Genomic DNA, 25,721 nt, shown 5'->3' on the forward strand with positions numbered 1-25,721 from the left:
TTTCCATGAAACAGCAGACTTTGGACAAATTAATAGTTGTGTCATTCTCAAAACTTCTGGCCATGACAGTATTCAGCTCCCAAGTCGAGTAACAAGTCAAGACCAACACGTCTCACGTTGAGTAACAAGTCCCACTATTAATGTTTCAAGTCCTTTCAAACAATTTCAAAAACAATAGTAACAATAACAGTGATATTAATTCCACAGACCATGGGTGCTTTTAGGAACCGTAATCTGAAAGCATATTAGGTAAATTGTCTCTGAGCTCATGCATCCCACTTCAAAAATCCAAAATGTCTTCTTTACAATCAGTTACCCAGTTTACCACAGTCTGAGGAGCAACCTGGCGGCGCCTAATGGACCCAAACATAATGTCCCAGAGATGTTCTATTGGGTTTAGGTCAGGGGATCGTGAAGGCCATTCATTGTTTCAGTTCCTTCATCCTCCAGGTACTGCCTGCATACTCTTGACACGTGAGGCCGGGCATTGTCGTGCATTAGGAGGAAACCAGGACCTACTGCACCAGCGTAGGGTCTGACAATGGGTTCAAGGATTTCATCTGGATACCTTAAGGCAGTCAGAGCACCATTTCCTAGGCAGTAGAGGTCTGTGCGTCCCTCCATGGATATGCCTCCCCAGACCATCACTGACCCACCACCAAACCTGTCATGTTGAACCACGTTGCAGGCAGCATAACGTTCTCCTTGTCTTCTCCAGACTCTTTCACGTCTATCACAGGTGTTCAGGGTGAACCTGCTCTCCTCTGTGAAAAGTACAGGGCGCCAGTGGTGGACTTGATAATTCTGGTGTTCTTGAGCAAATGCCAGTGGAGCTCCACGGTGCTGGGCAGTGAGCACAGGGCCCACTACAGGACGTGGGGCCCTCAGGCCACCTTCATGAAGTCTGTTCCTGGTTGTTTGGGTAGAGACATTCACACCAGTGGCCCTCTGGAGGTCATTCTGTAGGGCACGAGCAGTGCTCAGCCTGTTCCTCCTTGCACAAAGGAGCAGGTATGGGTCCTGCTGAGGGGTTGAGGACCTTCTACGGCCCTGTCCAGCTCTCCCAGAATAACCACCAGTCTCCTGAAATCTCCTCCATGTTCTGGAGATTGTGCTGGGAGACACATTAAACCTTCTTGCTGCAGCACGTGTGGATATGCCATCCTGGAGAAGTTGGACAACCTGTTCAACTTCTGTAGGGTTAAGGAATCTCCTCATACTGCCAGTAGAGATAATTATCAAGCCAAAATCAGCACGAGTGGAAAACCAGCCAAAAAAGATCAAGAGGGAGAAACTTGAAATGACCTCCACATGTAACACCAGTCCTGTTTGGAGGGTTTTCTAATTGTTGCCACTGAAGTGCACCTGTTGTTAATTCCATGAACACCAATACAGCTGAAACTGATTAACGAGGCCCTCAGCTGGTTAACCAACAAGAAAATTATCAGACAGGTTTAATTCAATTCATGCCAGACCCAATGAAAAAAAGTTTTTTCTGTGAGCAGTATACAAACCAATATTTTCCCAACTACTGATTCTGTTACATATCTCATATCAGCATCTTTGCATGAACATAGCAGATACATGTTGGAGTGAGAAAGAATGTAAAATGCAGATCGGTTCAGTTTGACTCCAAAAAAAGAAAAAAACTTACTAGTACATCTATTTATATGTTTAACCTTTCTGTTGTGAATATTATTTTTCTTTGTTTTGGATACAACTTGTATTTGTCTTCAATAAAACATTTCTGACAACTTACTGTCAAAATATCAAGCCAACAGGAGAAATTCTGTTTTTAAGACAAAGAAAAGTAGTATTCACAACAAATGAAAAAATGTAAAACTAAATGCGGTATATATGTTGGTATATATTTTTCGAAAGTGACTGTTCACACATAATTATATTATATATATTTATATATTAGGGCCAGGAATCGAAAAAAAAAAGAAAAAAAAAACTAATTAATTGCAAATCTAGAAAAATCAATTGCTATTAATCGCAATTTAAAAATAATTTCAGTTAGAATATTTGCCAGCCACTTCTTATTTGGAAAATAATCACAATATGAAATCCCATGGAGAATCGTACATTCAGAACGTTGTTTTGTTTTTAACCCTTTGGAACCTAAAGGGCCTTAAGCTCCCTTTTTGTCTACTTTTAAATTTACTTCTGTATTTTCAATTTAAAAGACTACCCACTTCCTTATTTGGTATCATTTTACTCAGCACAGCTTCTCCTATGTGACACTACCTTTATTTTGTAATCTTTCCATGTGTATTCACACACTAAAATCATGCATAAATTGCATTTATTTTGCTGTGAAAACCCCCAAAATGTTTAATGAACTATTTTTATAGCATAGACAAAATGTTTTAGGTGTAATTGTATAAAAACAACAAGAATACATTTTCAACTGTATTTTTGAGTTAAATACAAAAAAATTCAAGCTAAAGTCACATATGTGGATATACGGACAGTTTTTGTTGATAGAGGAACATCACAGACCTCACAGCTCCACGATGAGATCTTTCTTATGTTCTTCAGCTTTCATCAAAGATCAGAACAGAAATGCTCCCTCCACATCAGTCCAACCCCCACCCCCCCACCCCCTTTTTGCATTAGGTTTACATCCACAAAGCTTTTGTACTTTTCCCCTATCCCCAAGAAAGAAAGGTGGAGCCAGCTTAAAGTGAATGAGCATCTCTGCCTAATATATCCACAGCTGAAAGGAAGCTGTTTGGAGCTTTTCCCTCACATTAACCAAAAAGCATAACAGAAACATAATAAACTATTTAACGACATTCCTCATATATCTAATGAGCACCTTTTCTTCAAAACAGGATCAAAATCCCATTTTATTATTTTAACGTTTCTTTTTAATGAGATCTGGGGAGTTGCTCGTATCTAAGCCAATCAGGACACAGAACAGGATGTGCTGGTTGAAAAAAAAGCAGCATGCACAATCACACTGAAAGAATCAGCGAGTCACTGAAAGGTGAATTGCAGTGTAGAAAGGGAACACTGTATTCTTTTCTATTGACAGGGATTTTTGTATTTACTGGTAGGGGTTTCAGAAAGGGGCACAAATTGAGGAAGCATAGAATAAATTGTCACAATTTATGCAGGTCTTAACTGCAAAACTAGACTGAGAGAAAAAAAAATCATGTGTTTCAGACACTGTTCAAGGAGCTGGACCAAATGTGGAGGGCACAGTTTGGGACCGGTAGGCTAATCTGTTATTCACACAGGCGTGTGTTTGACTCAGGCAAAAGTTCAAAGCATTTTCAGGTTAAGATCAATTTAAATGTCTCTGTATTGCATATGTGTTGACATGTATAAGCGTCAAGGTTTTTGGAGCCAACTGGTATGTTTTGAGTGAGAGGATGAACCAACCCTTAGGATAAATATCTACATTTGACAGTAATCACCATAAACTAAAAGCAACTCGTTGCCTCTTTTTGTAAGTCTACCACTCTTAATCTTAATCCTCATTTTTCCTCCTCCAACATCCTGACCTCCTTGTTTTATTTGTTTTACCCTCATTCCCATCTCTAACATCCCCCTCTCTCCTCTCCTTTCTTTTCCATTCGGCCCAACAAGAAATTTATACAAAAACAATCAATAAAAATAAAGTTCAGCCTGAAATCCAAAAGGGGTTTATGCAAATACACACCTTGTGTGTCAGAAGTTTAATAACCTTCTGTTGTAACAGGAAAATCTGTAAAATACTAGAGGCCTTCAGCACTGATCTGTTTGCTCAGCGGCTGGACAGGACAAGTTAAGAGAAAGTTGGTAATATTCCCCCATAAGGTATGAACTGCCAGCAAACCAATCACAAGACCTCTCTTCACTTCTGCACATCTGTATCAGCAGCTCTTCAGATCCTCTAAGCAAAAAAAACAAACATACAAAAACACACCTTTGACACCTATATGTGAAGTTAATTAATATTTTTAGTTAATGTCTTTGATATAAAGGGAGACCATCTCTGTGCTGCAAAAAGTGACACATGTAAATGTTTAGTCTTCCTTCTTGAGTTTCCCATTGTGAGTTCACAGAAGTACACAGTAATCTGGCAAAGCAAGCAAATACACACACTCATGAATAGTAACAGATGGACTGCAGAAAAATCTTAAATGCAACACATCAGTCAAAAAATGCAATTACCTAAGCAAATATACTTTAGCCCCTCTCTGTTCACACACAGCTAAACAGAACCAAAGATAAGCTTCTGTGTCTTGCTGGTAAAAAGTACATGAGCAGCAGCCTGACACTTCACTACTCGCCGCAGTGGGCCAAGACAACCACAGCATTCATCTGAGGGGAGCTATGGATGTCATCTATCCTCTGCAGATTGAGGTGTTCGAGAAAAGAAGGATGACATTTGACCCAGGTCATGGATGGATAACAGGCTTTTTTCAGATCCTCTGAAGCAGCATGTGTGCTGGATGTGTCATGGCTGTGCTCCTCCCTCATCCACACAGTCTGTGGGAAGCTAATCAGGTGATCAGCAACACCTGTTCACCTCCCTTCATTAGGAGCTGCTGCCCTGCAGACTGTGTCAGTTTGTCTCAACTCTTCCTTGGAGCACCAATGACCCTGTTCATGAGAACCTTGGATATTGACTGACCTGTGAATCTGTCTGAGAAATCCCCTGGACTCGAATCATTCTATCCATGAGTCTTGACCCAGCACCTTTGCCACCTGTCAATTCCTCATTCTACTTGGACAGCCTAAAAAAGATCCTCGAGCATTACCCTCAACATCAGCCTCTGCCGTGCACCCCTCCACCTCCACTGTGGCACGGTCTGATCACCGTTCATGATTTGTCACCAAGTAAGAGCCTAACCTGCTCCTGTCTGATTCCACGTGCCTCCTCCTGCCTGCATTCCTAACTCCTCTCCTTCCTTAGAGCCTGTACGCTCCTGCTGACCAAAGGCCCAGCCAGCAAGACCTAGTGGGCCCCACATGGTTCAAAAGTGGGCAGAGAATGTGGGCCCCAATTGGGTTTTTCCGCAGCTTCCGTGGTGGCCCCAGCTGTGTTTGCCCACATTGGCTTAGGTGGCTATGCTAGCCGGTCGCCCGGTGGACAGCGTAGCGAGTTCCGCTGCCCAGGGTCCGGCTAAGCAAGCAAGTGCTGCCACCCAGGAGTGAGTAGAGCTAGCAGGGTCGCAGCGAAGCCAATGTGGGCAAACACAGCTGGGGCCACTACGGAAACTGCGGACAAACCCAATTAGGGCCCACATTCTCCACCCACTTTTGCACCATGTGGGGCCCACTTGGCCTTGCTGGCTGAGAGGCTGCCCCCCCAGAATTCTTTGTCCTGCCTGAGCCAAATAAACCCATTATATACCAATTCTGTGTCTGTGTTCATTGGGGTCCAAATACGAATCCCTTCAGGATGTGTGAATTTCTTTAAATTATTTGACAGAAATAGGGCAGAAAAACTAAAGGTGTATTGAAAAGGCTGATGTTGCGTTAACAACAAATGCGATTCACGCAGATTTTTGAGCTCTGCTTTTATTGTGTTTTGTAAAACGGTCTGCTTGATTCTTGTCCAAAAGTGTTTATAAACCATCCATGTCTAGGAGGTAGGGCAATGCAAGTTTATTTGTGTAGGTCATTTCACGTCCAAAGACAACTTCAAATGTTTTACACTAAACATTAAAAGATACATTTAAAAGAGGAGGAGCTACTGCCAAAAGTTTTTGCCTTATTCCTACATTATGGAAGACACGGGGGGGTGTTAATTGTTTTGACAAGCTACATAAAGATGTTAACATGTATACGTCGTCATAGAATCATTCAGAGACCCACCAGGTTGGTGAGGTTCAGAGTCTACTGAGGTACTTCTGTTTCTCTGCTCTCCTGCACTAATCGTGGGATAGCACTAATAGCAATTGGAGGATCTTTTTATTGATAGAAATCACTTTATTGAATAATCGTTTCTCCCTTACTGGACACACCTGATCCAGGTGACTAGTAATAACTGAAGCAGGGTTTGCAAAACAAGCAGAGCAGTAGCTCATGAGGAACAGAGAGAGAACACAGCGTTAGAGGAACAGGTTGAATTTCTGCAGGCATCAAGCCCTCGCAAGTTAGTTTTTACTCTGAAATGCTTATTGTGTGTGTAAAATGTCATTCAAATAAGCTAACTTATTTTTGACTTATAAGCTATTGGTTACTTTTTATTGTAAGTGTATGGTATATTGTAATTTGTGGTTTGACATAATTAAAGTTGGAGATGCCACTTTTTTTTACTGACCTTTAAATGCCAATTTAAACTGTTGCTGTAGGTCCACGACCACACCACAGTACAAACTTTACATTTTCATTGCTTTGTTTACAAAAAGCAGAAATATGAAAAGAAAAACACAAACCTCCATCAAAAGGTTATGAAGTAGTTTGCACAGAGGGTAGGGAGTGGGGGGTCATTGTGAAAAAACAAATAGCAGTTTTGCAATGCTCCTTATTTGGGAGAGTCTAATGCTACGTTCACAACAAAGGCATTTCAGGCCACAGATCCGGCCAGGTTCAGTTAAGTCAATGGCACGGACATGAAGTGAGGTGATCTGAAGTCCGGCGGAGGACTGGCAGCAGTGTAACTTGAGCGGCACAGCCAAAATAAAAATCTGAAGTTTAACAGTTCGCTGCATGGAACTCAGCTTTGGGCACCTGACATTTTCAGTGACCTGATCATTGAATAGAATATTAATCCAACGCACGTGTTTTTGTCCTGAACTTCCATCTAATTCCTCAACCTTCTGGGCCCGAGGGATTACTGGAGTTCGCCCCCGGCTACTTCTGGGTGAATACTGATACAGATGTGGATAGACCCTGGACAGATCGGCAGCCTGTCACACCGCAGCAGATCTCTGGCTGTAGACACTCAGTCTCCTTTAGTCCAGTGGAGCTCCCTCGCTAGATATGCAGATATGCTGGCAGACAGACAGCTGCTGTCTGTACGGGAGCTGCCAGTTCCAATCTCCTGAATTTTGTGACATTTTTCTTGTTTTCATCGAGAAAATAATAAAAAAGGCCTCCTAATCTCGGTCACAGAGTCCCAGAAACACAGTGGAAGCGGCTGTCATCCAATCACACCCCCCCAGAGTGACAAAAAAGCCCTGGACTCCCCTCAGAGCAAGTTCTCCGCACCGCAAAAGATGGGCCCCACAAATCCGGTGCGTGAATCGCATTCGGTGTGAACGTAGCATGATGGCTTAGGGGAAAATGACCTGTAGTAGCACGCTTTCTTTCAGAGGGTGGAGGAGACTTGATGAATGAGCTTCTCAGAGTCTCCACCGGGGGATGCAGGGATTTTAGGGGTTGTTCTTGGTAAAATCAGTCCCGGATATCTAAAAATAAAGGGACGGTCTCTAATTGATGCCGGTCCCCAATAAAAATGCAGCATCTAACAGGTGCTCATTACTTTGGACGCTGGTCTCTAACATGGATCAAAGATGGAAAGGTGCACTTTTCTCCAAGAAAATGATTCGCATGAAAGCAAAGAGAATTCTTGATACAGAGATTGATGATGCTTCACAGAGAACAGAAATGTTCATAGCCAGTGATGATCAGAACATGATACAATGTTTTCATCATTTCAATAAACCCTTAAATCTCCATCTGTTGCTGTCTGCATTTTGTGACGATATTTCACCTCAAAATGAACACTTTTGCCATCGCCATTCTGTCTATGATAGAATTAATAGCAGAGAAGGTACCTCATGTGTTAGCGCTTCCAGATCAGTGCAGGCTTGCGACTATTAGACAGACTTCTTAGTGTCAGAATCTGCATGGGCTCTACATATTTTTGTTTTCATTTTACTTTCGTAACCTCATTATTCATAATTATATTTATCTATTTTTGCATTGACAGCTCCTTCCTTAACAACTGCTCTTTTCAGTGTTTCTCTGGGTGAAAAGTGAGCTGCACATTATAGCTGGCCACATTCTGTGTTGCCAAGAAAGAAGTTTAACACTGGTTGAATGTATATTGTAAATCCTTGGATGCTCTTTTGCGCGTATGTATAATGATGTCTCTGTTATTTAAGAAAACAGCAGTGGACAGGATTGTAGTTGACTTACCCATTGGTGTCCCAACTCCATAAGCTTTGGAGTCAATGAGGCCTCCTATCTGTGTGAGGTTGCAGTTGCGTTGTGTTACAAACTCAATGGTTGTAGACTCGGTGAGGAAAGCGTAGTCAGATGTAAGCACACGGTGAATGCCGTCCTCAATGCTCCTGACCATCACAGAGTGCCTCCGGCTGCTCATAAACTCCCACATCTTATCATATGTAGAGATTTTCGTTTTCTGTCAAGAGACACGAAAAGGTTGTGTGAGCAGAAACTTTTTACAAATTTATTAAAAAATAAATAAATAACAACAACAACAACAAAAGGATTGTTACTTCTTTGCAATTAAGTTAACTCTATTCAGTAAGAATAGTAAAAACATTGATTTATCTACTGAACTCTCAGGGGTTTATGAGGCGCCTGGAGCCAACCCATCTACTGTTGGGCAAAGGTGGGGCACACCGTGGACAGGTCTGTGCTGGGTATAATTCAGATCATACTTTATTTATAAAAAGTTCTTGCAGTGCAGAAAACATGGTACTTCTTATTTGAAGAAACTTGAAGAAAAATAAAACTTACGGCTTGGCTCTGCTGTGAGAAAACGGTCTGTTGGGTATCTGTTTATTTTAAGAGCCAGCTAAGCCACAGGAAAATTGGAACACACTGCCCACTCACACTGGGATAGTATCACAAAAACAGTTTAAAGAAAAAAACAACCTTCAGGCAGAAGATCCAGACATTTTCTGACCCTGCTTCCGTCTCGTTTTGGGTTTGTAAGAGCTCACTTAGATGAAGGTGAGGTAAAACCTGTGCATTTCACTCGTCTGTCTTAGTTTAACACACACATATACCTGTGGGACCATCTCCCAGCTGCCCCAGTTCACACTCCCCAGATGCTGCTCAGCTGACACTCTTTGACAATCACCTGATACTTAGGCACTGCCCAGAGCCTCAATCGGTGCGAAGTATTGTTTGTACCACCCTGCCTACATTACCGAGCGTTTCTATCTGGACCTGATTTTCTGTTTCTGACCCTGTTTCTTCTCTGTTTGCCTGCTACTTGCCCTGACCTTTTGCCTGGATCCAGACTCTTCTTTGATGCTCTCAAAGTAACACTGTAACACAAATCCTTAAAATGAAACCTTCAGCTTGTTGGTCTGATGCCATCCCCGCTTGGCTTCTTGTTAAAATCATAGACACTGTGGGACCCTGGATTGCCAAATTTGTTAATCTCTCTCTAGATTCTGGTGTGTTTCCTAGTTCTTTTAGACTTTGTAGAACCAAAACTAAAAAAACCCAGCTCAGATCCAACACAACTTAAGAACTTCAGACCAATTTCCAAGCTCCCATTTATTAAACTGTTAGAAAAAGTGGTATCTGAACAGCTCACATCTTTTCTGGAGAACCACAATATTTATGACACTTTTCAATCTGGCTTCCACAAGCACCATTCCATCGAAACAGCACTGCTGAAAGTATCCAATGACATAATGATGTCTACAGACTCAGGGAGCTGTACAGTGCTAGTTCTGCTGGACCTGTCTTCTGCCTTTGATACTGTTGACCACTGTATCCTAATTACAAGGCTGTGTGATCTGGTTGGGCTGTCTAGCTCTGTCTTAAAATGCTTCTCCTCGTATTTGTCTGACAGGAGCTTCAGTGTGTCAGCCAATAACATTACTTCTGAACCTAAAAAGCCGACTTGCGGAGTACCTCAGGGCTCAGTCCTGGGGCCACTCTTGTTCCTGTTGTATATGCTACCTCTAGGCAAGTTAATCCAACAGTTTAGTGATGTCTCTTACCACCTCTTTGCAGATGACATCCAGCTGTACTGCTCTTTTAAGACCACTGAAACCCACAAACTGAGCACTTTAATTAACTGCTTCTCCCATATAAAGCAGTGGCTAAATGACAACTGCCTTCAGCTGAACTCTGAAAAATCAGAAACACTGATTATTGCCCCAGACAGTGCCATCCCCGCTATTAAACGTCAACTAGGTTCCCTAGGCCATTTAACAAAACCCAGCCTGAGAAACCCAGGAGTTGTGTTTCATGAAGCGATGTCTCTGCAGCATCATTCTAAACAACTCATAAAGAACTACTACTTCCAGCTGCATAACATCTCCAAGCTGAAATCCATGGTCTCTAAACGGGAACTAGACATATAATCCACACCTTTGTGTCTTCACGCCTAGACCACTGTAACAGCCTTTTCACCTGCCTAAACAAGAAGGAACTGGATCGCCTGCAGCTGGTTCAGAACTCTGCTGCCCGGCTCTTGACCCGCACTAACGAAAGAACCCACATCACCCCCATTTTAAAGTCTCTTCACTGGCTCCCGGTTACTTTTAGAACTAATTTTAAAATTTTCGTCCTGAACTTCAGAGCCCTTCATGGACAAGCCCCCTCATACATCTCAGACCTCATCCATCCCTATACCCCTTCCCAAAGACTGAGTTCCTCAGGGCAAAACCTACTGATGGTGCCTCAGACACGTTTTAAAACCTGATGGGACCGTTCTTTTGAAGCAGTGGCACCTAGGCTGTGGAATGAACTCCCCACATTTTTACGTTCCCTGGATTCTATTGATGTTTTTAAAACCCAACTCAAAACCCATTTTTACAATCAAGCTTTCAGCCCCGCTGTGTGGGCCTCTGTCTGGCTAATAATGGTTTTTAGAATTTTATGTTTTTTTAGAATTTTTATGTTCTTTTAAATGTGCTGTATTCTATGTATCGCTTTTATTTATTTTATGTATTTTTTTTTAGCTATATCCTGTGATATGCTGTCTGGGAAAAGTGCTATATAAATAAAATTTACTTACTTAGTCATGCTTGTGATTGACCTCTGCCAGTCTGACCCTGATTTCGCTTTGTGGACTCTTAGCTGTTCTTAGTTTCTGTCTGAACTAATAAACCTGCTGCAAGTGGAATTAGCTGTCTGCCTGTTTGTGACATTAGGAGTCACCAGTTAAGCTATGAAACATTTTTCTGGAATGTCAGAGGAAGCTTGAGTGTTTGGAGAACACCCACACATGCACGAGGAGAACATTCAAACTCCACACAGAAAGACCCAGGAAATGGCATAAGAGAGAGGAGGACAACCCCCAGAGTTACTTTCATTTTCCAAAACATTTTCTGTACTTTTGAGTTATATACACAGTATATTTGACTGTTGGGTTATTAGACTTAATTCTCTTTTTGTTCTGAGAAATTTATTTTACAGTAAAGACATGAATAAAACAAGTTCCACAACAATCTCCTTACTAGAGTTCACTATGTGTTCTTCTTTTCTAGTCTCATTTTCAGTTGGAATCACTTTTATATTCAATCAGCTTTACATGAGCGATCAACATTTTCATGGTGATGTGACTTGATGACAAATGTCTGAACATTTTGATCTGCAGGACCAGCAGAACACTAAAGAGAAAACATATTTTGAGGGCACTGTCACTTTACAAGGATGAAAACACTTAGGTTTGAAGCAAAGATGGACTGTTTTGCTGCTGTGCTGCAGGAGACGGGTTATTTGGAGGAACGATCAAAGAATTTTGAGAATGTCCTTTCTGATAAAAGAAATAAGCAAAAGTTACTGACAGTGAATGTGTCATTTTGATGGCTGTGTCTATCCCAGGGGTCAGCAACATTTATGAGATGAAGTGACTATTTGAAATTCTCTTCTTAACCATCGCGAGAATGCGAACTCTAATACAAAGAAATACAAAAACATTTCCAATGTGTATGAATTTTTAATTAATGCACAAACAGAAGGTCAAATAGCTTTTAAAAACATATTTTGACAACTATGTTTCTTTGAGACCAAAAGTACAACATTTGTGCTGTCATACCTACACCAATAGGATTGGATACGCCAGAACAAAATACCATCAATATTTCCAAGAACTTCACAGCCATGAAAAAAACAAACATTTTTTGTCTTATTCATCTTTTGTTACATTATGAGACAGGCTGTGAGTAACTTCATGTAAGTTCATTCTGCGATGGTGCTTTTATTGCATGTGAAATGACATGTTTTTACATTTTTGTTTGTTTGCGAATTATAGCAATACACATTTTCTGTGCTTGGACAGTGAAATTCTTCTCTTTTTTCATCTTCAGTAAATTGAGTGGTGATCAGCTGTAGTTTTATTTGTAAAACTTTCACATTTTATATTGAACAGGATTTCTGGGTACAATCTGACCTTCCGGGGTTATTATTCAACAAACTGAACTTATCAAACGATCTTTATTTACATGTGTCGCAGCCATAGACTGTTTATAAAATAACTGGACAAAGCAAACCCCCCTACTTCCGTGTTCCATATAGGAAGTACCACTGGGTTGCAAAAAGGCCAAAGTCCCATTGACTTACATTGAGAAACAGACAGTTATTTCTCAGTCATTTTATATCTCAGAATAATCATTCTTCCTCTGCTGCTTTCTGATTAACTTCTTTTTTCTAATCCTAATTTTTTTTAAAGATTTTTTTCTATTATCACAAGTTATTAGAGTTATAAATTGACCAATCAGATGGCTCAATAAGCGTTTGTGGGTCTGACGTCGAACGTCTGGGGGGTTTGATTGACAGATGACGGGTAGCCAATGGGAGCAGACTTCATCAATGGGTCCGTGAAGACCTTTTAACACCTACTTTACAATTCAACAATGTACCAATCATTGTCCTACTGTTGTTTTCCTCAATGGAATGTACCGATGCAGCAGTTTAAAACAACAAGAGGAGCATGCTGTCGACATTTTTAGATGAGGATTTACTCTGTAGAAATAGATTTCACGTCTGAGGTTATGTGGTTTGGACTTTTTTGTTTGATTAACTTCCTTTTTCTTTTTTTCACTGTTTTGATTGTAGCTTATAAATTATAAGTTGCATATATGCGCATAAAATCACCAACTAAAGTTTCATCTTCTTCACTTTTCCAGCTTCAGCCTGAATTAGACGCAGCCTGAATTAGACGCAGCCTTCTGAGGAGCGCGAGTGTGACGAAGGCACGGAGGCGTTTGGATCCATTTGCAAACAGGTAAGGTTTATTAAACATCCAAAACAGACAAGGGCAAAAGCAGAGACGTAGTCGGAGGCCAGGCAGAGGTCAAGGATGAGGAGCTAGACAGGAAGACGAGTAAACAGGCAAGGGTCAAAACACGAGTAAGCTGATGTGGGATAAACGCTCGGAAATTGCTAGGGATAAACTAGGCAATACTTCGCGGAGATGATGAGTGAAGTGAACGCTTAAATATGGTGAGACTAATGGAGATGATGGAGTACAGCTGGTGAGAAGCAGTCAGTATTCTGGAGAGGGTTCCCTCTGGTGGTCAGGGGTGGAGCTGGGAGTTGGAGTCCTGACAGAGCCCCCCCCTGCGAGCGGCTCCGGAAGTGAGAAGGCCACCGACGACGGGGACGACCCCGGGGACGGGGAGCAGGACGATCCGGATGATCGCGGTGAAAGTCAGAGATTAGGGAGGGGTCAAGGATGTCGTCCGCGGCGACCCAGGAACGTTCCTCTGGGCCATACCCCTCCCAGTCCACCAGATATTGCAGAGAAGAGCCCCGTCGTCGGGAATCCAGGAGGTTCTTGACGCGGTAGACCTCCTCGCCGTCCACTATTAGAGGTGTCACCGCGGCGTCACCGGGGGCGGAGGGCACGTCGTCACCGGACTCAGGAGGTAGAGTCCTGTCTGACGAACCCACGGCCGGCTTGAGCAGGGAGACGTGGAAGGTCGGGGAGATTCGGTAAGCTGGCGGTAAGGCTAGACGGAATGACACGGGTGTGACCTGTTTAATGACTTTGAAGGGCCCCACAAACCTCGGACTCAGTTTTTTGCACGGCAGTCTCAGCCGCAGATCCCAAGTAGACAACCACACCCATTGGCCAGGAAGGATGTCGGGCCCCGGACGACGGTGGCGATCAGCTTGTGCCTGGAACCGACGGACGGCTCGCCGTAGCTGTACGTGTGCAGCCTCCCAGGTTTCCCCGCTGCGCTGAAACCAGTCGTCCACGGCTGGTAAATCCAAGGGGCCCCCCGCCCAGGGGAAGAAGGGAGGCTGGAAACCCAGAACACACTGGAACGGGGATAATCCAGTGGACGCCTTTGTCAGAGAGTTCTGCGCATATTCGGCCCAAACCAGGAACTGGCTCCAGTCCTCCTGACGTTGACTGCAGTAGGTCCGCAGGAACCGGGTGATCTCCTGGTTGAGCCGCTCCACTTGGCTGACGTTTATGCCCAGCGCCTCGCAGAGCTCCTGCCAGACACGTGACGTAAACTGCGGGCCCCGGTCCGAAACGACATCTTCAGGGGCTGTTCGGCGGTTTCCATAGCGGTGGGCAGCTTGGGCAAGGGAGCAGACGACAGGCCTTGGAAAAACGATCAATCACCATGAGTATTGTGGTGTTACCATTGGAACGGGGTAGATCCGTGATAAAGTCCACCGCGATGTGTGACCAGGGACGATGAGGTGTTGGTAACGGTTGTAGAAGCCCGGCTGGGAGTTGACGTGGGGACTTGGCCATCTGACACTGGCCGCAGGCCGCCACAAACTGAGCCACATCCGCCACCATGGTCGGCCACCAGAAGGAATTCTGCATGAGAGATTGAGTGGCCGCCATACCTGGGTGTCCTGCAGCGGGGGCGTCATGGACCAGGTGCAGAACTCGTTGACGATGAGGAGGAGGTACGTATATCTTGTCGACAGGGCAGGATGGTGGAGGCGGTTCCTGTTGATTATGCTCCGTTAGTTCCGTGATGATATCCCACTGGATGGGAGCCAGAAGTAATGAGGCAGGCACTACGGGTTCAGCAGACCCTGTGTTGTCGTCCGCCGTCTCATGCAAGCGGGAAAGTGCGTCCGCTTTGCCGTTCTTAGAGCCTGGTCGAAAGGTGATATGAAAGTGGAATCGGGAGAAGAAGAGAGACCACCTGGCTTGGCGAGGGTTTAACCTCTTGGCTGACTTGATGTATTCCAGGTTCTTGTGATCCGTCAACACCAGGAATGGATGCGTCGCCCCCTCCAGCCAATGTCTCCACTCTGTGAAGGCTTCCTTCATTGCGAGCAACTCCCGATCCCCCACGTCATAGTTCCTTTCAGCGCTGGTGAGTTTCCTGGAATAAAAGGCACACGGAAACGTCTTGGAGGACTCACCGTGACGTTGAGACAGGACCCCCCCTAATCCAGTACTCGAGGCATCCACCTCCACCATAAACTGGATCGAGGGGTCGGGGTGATGCAGGATAGGAGATTGAGTGAAGAGCTGCTTGAGCTTGTGGAACGCTGCAGTCGCTTCTGGGGTCCAGTGAAGACACCTAGGAGCCCATTGAGGAGAGAGGTGAGAGGAGCCGCCACAGAGCTGAAACCACGGATGAAGCGGCGGTAAAAGTTAGCAAACCCCAGAAACCGTTGCAGCTCCTTTACAGTGGTGGGCTCAGGCCACTGTAACACAGCATCCACTTTACTCTCGTCCATGGCCACGCCTTGGGCGCTGATAACGTAGCCGAGGAAAGCGATGGATGTCCTGTGGAATTCGCATTTTTCTGCTTTGGCATAGAGGTGGTGATCGATGAGTCTCTGTAAGACTTGCCTGACATGGGAGATGTGCTCGTCAAGGTTTGGCGAGTAGATGAGGATATCATCCAGGTAGACGATGACAAAACGCTGAAGCATGTCTCTGAAAACGTCATTAATGAATGCCTGGAATACGGATGGAGCGTTGCAGAGGCCGAATGGCATGACGAGGTACTCATAATGTCCGGTAGTAGTGGAAAAAGCCGTCTTCCACTCGTCCCCTTCACGGATACGGATCAGGTTATAGGCGCTGCGTAGGTCCAGCTTAGTGAAAAACCTGGCCTGACGCAGCTGCTCTAGGGCTGGTGGAACTAGTGGTATGGGGTACCGGTATTTTATGGTGCTCTCATTGAGACTGCGGTAGTCAATGCAGGGCCGAAGGCCATCGTCCTTCTTTTTCACAAAGAAGAAACTGGCCGAGGCGGGTGACGTAGATGGTCGGATAAATCCTTTCTGTAGTTCTTCCCGGATATATGCCTGCATGGCCTCTGACTCTGGTTGCGATAAACGGAAACACCCTTCCTTTAGCAGGCGTGTGCCCGGGTAGGATATCAATGGCACAGTCATACGTACGGTGAGGAGGTAGGCGTGTAGCGTGTTGCTTGTTGAAAGCCTCCTTCAGATCTTGGTACTGAGACGGTAAAAAACTAGACGAGGCTACAGAGTTATTTATGTTAAGCTCCGTGACAGCTACCTGGTACGTTGACTGTTTAGCAGAGGCTCTGCGTGGTTGAAGATGGTGGTTTTGATGACAAGCCGCCGACTCGAAGACCAGGCTCTTTGTGGACCATGTGATGGTGGGGTCGTGGGTCTCTAACCACGGCAGTCCGAGGATGAGAGGACAGCGAGGAGAGTCAATAGCAAAGAAACGGATGTATTCCTCATGCTGATGAAGGGTGAGGAGATGGAGGTCAGGTGTCAGGAACTGGATCCGACCGGAACCAATAGGGCGTCCATCTAAAGCAGAGACTGCCACCCGGGAGTCACAGGCAAGCAGAGGAATAGCATTAGCGCGAGCAAAAGTTAAGTCAATGAAATTTCCCGCTGCCCCTGAATCCACCATAGCCTTAGATGTGATGACTTTATCTGCTAGCTTATTTTAACAGAGATTTCAAAGGTAATAACAGAGTCACTCACCGGGTCTCCCGATCGTCGGGACGGATGATCGGGACAGGAAGCTCGCAGGTGGCCAGGGCGTCCGCAGTATAGGCAGAGATTCTCGCGCATGCGCCTACTCCTCTCTTCCGGTGTCAGACGTGTAGTTCCCAGCTGCATTGGCTCAGCGGAAGTCACGTGCTCGTAGCGGGGACGTACAGACGGGAAGGAAACAGGCTCGGCGCCGACTTCTCTTGATCTCCGAGTCCGTAATAGATTGTCCAAGCGTATGGTAATGGCGATCAGCTGACCGAGGTCCATATTCTCGTCCCGGCAGGCAATCTCGCGTTGCAGTTCCGCGTTAAGTCCCCGGCGGAAAACCGTCCGACGCGTGGCCGAAGTCCAGTCTGTTTGTGCGGCCAATGTCCGGAATCGCAGTGAGTAGGCGGCGGCGGTGTCCTTCCCCTGCTTAATGTCCAAAAGCTGCTCACCTGGATTCTTTCCGTCGCTAGCATGCTGGAACAGGGCGCGCAGCAACTGGGTAAACTCGGCGTAGGAGTGGAACGGCAGCGATCCCCCAGACCAGACCGCGGCTAGCCAATCCAACGCTTCCCCGGTGAGGAGGGAACACAGGAAGGACACTTTGGATTCCTCAGTGGGGTACAGATGAGCCTGCTGATGGAGGAAGAGCTGGCACTGCATCAGGAATCCATTACATCGTTCGGGTTCTCCGGTGAACTTATCCGGCATCGAAAGACGTGGAGCAGACGTGGAGCAGACATGGAGGCGCCAGCGGCGGAGGGGACCTCGGGAACCGGAGGAGCGGCTTGCTGCGGCGCAGGAGAGGCTGCTGGTATCTCTGGGTTGGCTAGCAAACGAGCCATGATGGCGTCAGTAGCTAGCGTTAGCCGCTGAAGTTGTCTTCCATGTTCCAGTAGCATGGAAGCATAAGCTGCTGGGTTGGACGGCGAGGGAACGCCTGCTGCTGGATCCGAGTCCGGCGAAGTATTCTGTGACGAAGGCACGGAGGCGTTTGGATCCATTTGCAAACAGGTAAGGTTTATTAAACATCCAAAACAGACAAGGGCAAAAGCAGAGACGTAGTCGGAGGCCAGGCAGAGGTCAAGGATGAGGAGCTAGACAGGAAGACGAGTAAACAGGCAAGGGCCAAAACACGAGTAAGCTGATGTGGGATAAACGCTCGGAAATTGCTAGGGATAAACTAGGCAATACTTCGCGGAGATGATGAGTGAAGTGAACGCTTAAATATGGTGAGACTAATGGAGATGATGGAGTACAGCTGGTGAGAAGCAGTCAGTATTCTGGAGAGGGTTCCCTCTGGTGGTCAGGGGTGGAGCTGGGAGTTGGAGTCCTGACAGCGAGACAGACTTGAAAGGACCTGGTGGTATTTTTAAACAGGAAAAAGATCCAGCTGTTCACTTGTTAGGATGGTTATTTATTTTAAATACAGCTGAATGCGCTTCTCACGTGCATCTGATTAGACGGTAACCTGGCAGCGCATGTGAAGAGACAGCGCTCAAGGGGATCAGCAGCGTCACCCAAATGCTCCTTTTATCTCGACAAAAATGAATAAATGTAAGTAAATCCCAAAGGACCGCTGACAGAATCAAATGTTGGAATGGTTCTCCCTCAAAGACTTGAACAATGATTTGTACATTCAGCCCAGTCTCAGTAAAATGCGTACATATGCCACGATTTGGGAAATACCGTGTATAATATACGCCAAAACCGGTTTTTGCGTGCATATAATGCGCGCGGTCCTAAACGTGTTAAATGTGTTTTCCACGATTGACACGTCTCCTGGTGGAGGCGTGAGCATCACAGACAGCCCCACAAACGAACAATTTGCTTTTCTAACCCTAACCATAACCGTAATCCTAACCTTAACCAGGAACAACGTCATTTAGAAAAGAGCCGGAGGATTTCTGACCATGTGATCAAAACGAAACCTAAAAAGCCGTGTATATTGTACGCCGGCGCAACCCATTCTCTACCGTTGCGTATCATATGCACGCAAAAAGCGTGTTTGGCGTATATTATACACGGTATTTCAGAGTGCAAAGTCGTGGAATATGTACGCATTTTACTGAGAGTCTGTTGCAGCAATTCTCCCGAGCCGCCGTTATTGAAGCTGCTTACATCCGCGGTCTCGTGGTCGAGGCGTGGAAAGAGGCAGATGGTTGCAATAAACTCACTCCTGATTGGCGACAGAACTTCCTGTAGATTCCATGACTCAGCTATGACTCAGACCAATCACTGAAGATGGGTTGCGAATGGCGGTATCCGTTTCAGGAATTGACAGTGAAAGCAGTGGCCGGAGAGGAAGTAATGCATTTCCAATGGGGGACCTCATTGCTCGCTCAGTCCATTATTTTTACAGTCTATGGTCGCAGCTCAAAAAACAAACAAACAATAAAGAGAAAAAAACTGAAACCAACACACCCTTTGCCTTCCCCTCCATTCACACAAACATGACCCCCCCACAAACAATGCATGCAGGCACAAATAAATGACTAGAATTTTTAAAGACAGGCTTGGCTCTGCTGTGAGGAGACAATATATAAGGAATCTCTTTAACCAGGACCAGCTCACCACAGAACCTCACTACAGCCTCCACCACAACAGAATGCAACCAGGTCCACTCCACAGCGATGTTGGACTCAGCAAGGGCAGGGACCGCGGTCATAAACACCAACCAGACCAGCGAGTCCGGTACAAAAGATCCCCAAATGGAAACATAAACTCATAAATGTCAGCGACGCCAAAAACATGACCAACAATCCAGCTGTGTGGTCATAAACTTGTGCAACAGCTCAGAATCAGCTTCACACTTTTCCCACTCGTGCACGCGCTCACGTACCATCCACAGACTCAAGTCAACTGTCATCTCACCGGCGACAGTTTCAGTTTCTTCTTCTTCTTCTTCATTTCCTTTTGACTTTTCCCTTCAGGGGTCGCCACAGCGAATCAGTTTCCTCCATCTAAGCCTGTCTTCAGCATCCTCCACTCTAACACCAGCCACCTTCATGTCTTCATTCACTGCATCCATAAACCTCCTCTTTGGTCTTCCTCTAGACCTCTTTCCTGGCAGCTCTAGACTCAGCATCCTTCTACCAATATATTCACTGTCTCTCCTCTGAACATGTCCAAACCATCTCAGTCTGGCCTCTCTGACTTTATCTCCAAAACCTCTAACATGTGCTGTCCCTCTGATGTATTCATTCCTGATCCTATCCATCCTGGTCACTCCCAAAGAGAACCTCAGCATCTTCATCTCTGCTACCTCCAGCTCTGCTTCCTGTCTTTTCTTCAGTCCCACTGTTTCTAGTCCAAACAACATGGCTGGTCTCACCACAGTCTTGTACACCTTTCCTTTCATTTGTGCTGAAACTCTTCTGTCACACATCACACCTGACACTTTTCTCCACCCATTCCAACCTGCTTGCACTCTCCTCTTCACTTCTTTTCCACACTCTCCATTACTCTGTACTGTTGACCCTAAATACTTAAACTCCTCCACCTTCTTTATCTCTTCTCCCTGTAACCTCACTCTTCCACTCTGGTTCCTCTCATTCACACACATGTACTCTGTCTTACTGCGGCTAACCTTCATTCCTCTCCTTTCCAGGGCAAACCTCCACCTCTCTAACTCCACCTCCACCTGTTCCCTGCTCTCACTACAAATCACAATATCATCTGCAAACATCATAGTCCATGGTGATTCCTGTCTAACCTCATCCGTCAGTCTGTCCATCACCATTGCAAACAGGAAGGGGCTCAGAGCTGATCCCTGATGTAATCCCACCTCCACCTTGAACTCCTCTGTCACCCCTACAGCACACCTCACCACTGTCTTACAGCCCTCATACATGTCCTGCACTGCTCGGACATACTTCTCTGTCACTCCAGACTTCCTCATACAATACCATAGTTCCTCTCTGGGCACTCTGTCATAAGCTTTCTCCAGATCTACAAAGACACAGTGGAGCTCTCTCTGACCTTCTCTGTACTTCTCTATCAACATCCTCAAAGCAAATGTTGCATCTGTAGTGCTCTTTCTTGGCATGAAACCATACTGCTGCTCACAAATGTTCACTTCTGCTCTTAGTCTGGCTTCCACTACTCTTTCCCACACCTTCATTGTATGGCTCATCAGCTTTATTCCTCTGTAGTTACCACAACTCTGCACATCTCCCTTATTCTTAAAAATGGGCACCATCACACTTCTCCTCCATTCCTCAGGCATCTTCTCACCACCTAAGATCCTGTTGAACAACCCGGTCAAAAACTCCACTGCCATCTCTCCTAGACACTTCCATACCTCCACAGGTATATCATCAGGACCAAGAGCCTTTCCACTCTTCATCCTCTTCAAAGCCCCTCTCACTTCACCTTTACTAATCTTTCTTACTTCCTGCTCCACAACCGTCACCTCTTCTACTCTTTGTTCTCTCTCATTCTCTTCATTCATCAACTCTTCAAAGTATTCTTTCCATCTTTCCATTACACCACTGACACCTGTCACCACATTACCATTCCTATCCTTGATCACCCTAACCTGCTGCATGTCCTTCCCATCTCGATCTCTCTGCCTTGCTAGTCTGTACAGGTCAGTCTCTCCCTCCTTACTACCCAACCTAGCATACAAGTCATCATAAGCTCTTTGTTTGGCCTTTGACACCTCTACTTTCACCTTACGCTGCATCTCCCTGTACTCCTGTCTACTCTCCTCAGTCCTCTCAGTGTCCCACTTCTTCTTAGCTAGTCTCTTACTCCGTATACACTCCTGCACCTCCTCATTCCACCACCAAGTCTCCTTATCAACTCTCTTTCCTGATGACACACCAAGTACACTCCTACCTGTCTCCCTGATCACATTAGCTGTAGTTATCCAGTCATCTGGGAGTACCTCCTGACCACCCAGAGCCTGTTTCAACTGTTTCTTAAAAGTCATGCAACAATCTTCTTTTTTCAGCTTCCACCAGTTTGTCCTCTTCTCTGCCTTTGCCCTCTCTTTCTTCATCTTCTTCACCACCAGAGTCATTCTACACACCACCATCCTGTGCTGTCTGGAAACACTCTCACCAACCACTACTTTACAGTCACTGATCTCCTTCAGATTACACCGTCTACACAAGATGTAGTCTATCTGTGTGCTTCTACCTCCACTCTTATAGGTCACTCTATGTTCCTGTCTCTTCTCAAAGAATGTATTCACTATCGCCATTTCCATCTTTTTTGCAAAATCAACCACCATCTGTCCTTCTACATTCCTCTCCTGGATACCAAACCTGCCCATCACCTCCTCATCACCTCGGTTTCCTGCACCAACATGACCATTGAAATCTGCACCAATGACAACTCTCTCATTTCCAGGGATGCTCATCATCACTTCATCAAGATCCAACCAGAACTTCTCCTTCTCTTCCAGCTCACATCCTACCTGTGGGGCATACCCACTAACAACATTGAACATGACACCCTCCATTTCTATCTTCAGACTCATCACTCTATCTGACACTTTTTTTACCTCCACAACACTCCTAACAAACTCCTCCTTTAGGATAACTCCTACTCCATTTCTCTTCCCATCTCCACCATGATAGAACAACTTGAACCCTGCTCCTAAACTTCTAGCCTTGCTACCTTTCCACCTGGTCTCCTGGACACACAGTATGTCTACCTTTCTCCTCTGCATCATGTCCACTAACTCTCTACCCTTTCCTGTCATAGTTCCAACATTCAAAGTCCCAACTCTCAGTCCAACACTAGTGACTTTCCTCTTTTCTCTCTCTCCCTACGAACCCGCCTTCCTCCTCTCCTTCTTCCACCAACAGTAGTCCAATTTCCACCGGCACCCTGTCGGTGAACAGCACCGATGGCGGTCGTTGTTAACCTGGGCCTCGACCGATCAGGTATGGATATCGTAGGTTTGATTCGCATATTTGATTTGGCAAGATTTTACGTCGGATGTCCTTTCTGACACAACCCTCTGTATTTATCCGGGCTTGGGACCGGCACAATGAGACCCTGGCTTGGATCCCTTCGTGGCTACATTGGCAACAGTTTCAGTTTCACTACAGGAAATGTAGCTACGGTGCGGAATTATTTAAACCCCCGTCCATGAAGGCTGATGCAGAAAGTAATGTATACTATGTGAAACAATAACATTTTACTGAAAGCAGTGGCAGTATTTATACAGGTGGGCGGGGTCACAGTAACAGAGCTGTGTGAATGATTCCTTAGGAGAAAAATTCTCCTTATGAGAAGATATTGTCACTCAAACTTGATTTTTATTTTTCAAACACGAAAGACATTGTAGTGATCCTGCCCCTAACAGAAGTGCATTGTGGGAGTTTCATTTCATTCTGTTATTTTTGTTGCACCATGAGTGAGAGGGTTATTGCCTGGCATCACAACTGTAGGTGCAACTGTTAAATGAAAGTCCATAAATGAGATTATGGTTGATGATGTTAAGCTTCTTCAAGTTTTGAGCACCAACACCTCCAGGCTGCTGGGGTTGTGTGAATCTGAGCATGAGGTTCATGTTAGTGCATTTAACCCTTCAGCTTATCAGAAATACACAAGTGACAGACACTGGCACAATGTTGAGCACTAATTTGGACATACGCAACATTCAGTGCAATCAGATGACACACCTGCGTGCCACCATTTTCTGCTGCGCATGACACCTGCAGCAGGTGTGCCCTACGCTGCCGACCCCTTATAAGAATAAGACAAGGATTTGCTTTAGAAACAGGAGTCAACAGCAGGCCCGGTCCTGGGCTGCACGGCGCCATAGCCAATACATGAATTTGGTGCTCCCTGTGGGGTCGGAATTTGTATGTCTCATCTGGGCCTCTTACCAGGTTACTCTTCGATTAAAAGCAAGCACGCTAACTGACTGCACCACCAATCAACAGCATTCAAGAGGAAAGTAGAGGTATTTCCTATGTAAAGGTGTTGAAAGAAAAACACTGAATTGCTAGTTAAATTCATCTTTTTCCTCCAAGTATAAGAAACAAACCTCTGCTTTAAACCCGTGTTTCCCCCTCTCCCTTTTTTTCATCCTTAAACTTTTAATGGTAATGCCCCTTTAAAGCAGCTACCTGCATGGCTAACCTGGATTGCTAAGCTAATAGCTCAAAGCGAAATACAAAAACCAACCAATAAAATATATTTGTAAAGTCTCTTCAGTGAGAAACGAGTCAGTGAGGAAACTTAAGAAGATCCCTCAACTTCAAAGAACAGTAAATCTACTGTTTACTGAAAAAACTAAGAGTCTTCCTCCACAAATAGAATTATTGAGACAGTTGTTCTCATGTAGCAGAAGCTGCTCCGTCTAAAATGCAGCAACGACACTCCACTGTTTCACTCACAGATAATAATGATGAATGGATTCACTTTTACATTTTATTTAGAAAATACCAGGTTAATGACGGTTGTGTGATTTTATTTTGCTTTATTTATCCATATCACCTTAGAAGTCGTAGGTGAAGCTAGCATCCAGCTTAAAGATACATTTACACTAAATGCAATTTGCGAGGCAGAGGTGGAATCTCCAATGTTATTCAATGGTACAGACACGCTCTGAGGCCAGTTAAAGCCCCACGGCGTGATGTGAGCAACTGGCATGGCGTGAAGGTCTGCCAGTAGCTCAATTTGAAGGTCGAGACGCGAATCAGGCAGCGCAGCCAAAATGTAAATACCGGAAGTTTGACAGGGTGCTGCATTGCATTATCCAATCAGGAACTCAGCTTTGGGCACGAGACTTTTCCAGTGACCTGATCAGTGGATAAAATACTATCCAATACAAGCGTTTATGTCTTGTCACATCGCGGGGATTCTCTGGTTGCAGCCAGACAGCCTCCCGGACCAGCGGGGCTCGCCCGCTCCACACGCCGGGAGAGAGAGCCACTGCGGGAGCACTGAACGCGGGGTGGAAACTGGGCCCTGTGGGGCAGAAACCACGACTAGAGACCGCGGAATGCAGAGCTGGGAGCGGGAAGCGGAGAGCAAAGTACCGAATCTGGCACAGACTAGGAACCGCTAGGAACTGAAACCAAAGAATTGCTTTGGCACCAGAACTGCATAAAACCCAATCGATGCCCAACAGATCAGTGAATTTCGCCCCTGCGGCAGAGCTCATTCGCTCCATATGCCCGCAGACAGAGAGATGCTGCGGGGGTTACCATCTCGGGTTTCATCAAAACATTTAAAAAAAGAAAAGAGGTCTCCAAATTCTACCCACCCCCACCCCTTCAGATTAATACTAAACAGTCAGCCTTCAAGCTCAAACACAGAGACACACAAACATTGCAGAAGCAGCTGTCATACAGACACAGTCCCCTGTACCAGGAAAATATTTAAATAATCATCATGTAAACTCAAACCCTGAGACATGATTACTGATGTTTTTCTTCAACTCTTCACATAAACCTTTATTCTTTAACATCGTATGCGTCTTCCATTCATTCTAAGTGAGATATCCACAGACAGAGCTGGTAGCTCCTCCCACATGGCGAGCAGCAAATTCACTGCGCAGTGAAAAAGGGGCGGGGCACACAAATTTGTTGTGCGATTCACGTTCGGTGTGTATGCAGCATTAGCTTCCACTTTGATGCTAAAGAGAAAATCTTCATCAGAAAGTTCAAACATTTTACAGAGAATGAAGATTCAAACAAAAACAGTTGCTGATTTGTGGAAACTTAAAAGAGACATTTGAGAATTTTTCTACAGAAAGGCTGAATAACGTAGCCATCCGTTCAGAGACTATAACAGAAAATGTTTCTTTGTGTTGAAAAAGATACCCAATGAATGAATTTATGTAAAGAGAAAGTATGATCAATCAGTTTGTCCTGGAAGATAATCAATGCCTGGATCTATGTTAAAATTACATTTACGTTTTTTTTTTTTCAAATCAACAGTGACTTCTACAAATACATAACTCTTTTTCA

General features: G+C 45.0%; 1 protein-coding gene across 3 annotated transcripts in view; it reads right to left on the minus strand.

Annotated features, from left to right (window-relative positions):
* grik2 (glutamate receptor, ionotropic, kainate 2) overlaps positions 1 to 25,721 on the minus strand; it is a 382,659-nt gene that overhangs the window by 42,905 nt on the left and 314,033 nt on the right. For all 3 annotated transcript variants that reach the window (XM_024267614.2, XM_024267615.2, XM_036215863.1), the window contains one exon: positions 8,089 to 8,314. In XM_024267614.2, coding sequence (XP_024123382.1) covers positions 8,089 to 8,314 — 226 coding nt within the window. The remainder of the gene's footprint in view (positions 1 to 8,088; positions 8,315 to 25,721) is intronic.

This window comes from Oryzias melastigma, linkage group LG16 (genome assembly GCF_002922805.2).
Source record: "Oryzias melastigma strain HK-1 linkage group LG16, ASM292280v2, whole genome shotgun sequence".
In the NCBI taxonomy this organism is placed as follows: domain Eukaryota; kingdom Metazoa; phylum Chordata; class Actinopteri; order Beloniformes; family Adrianichthyidae; genus Oryzias; species Oryzias melastigma.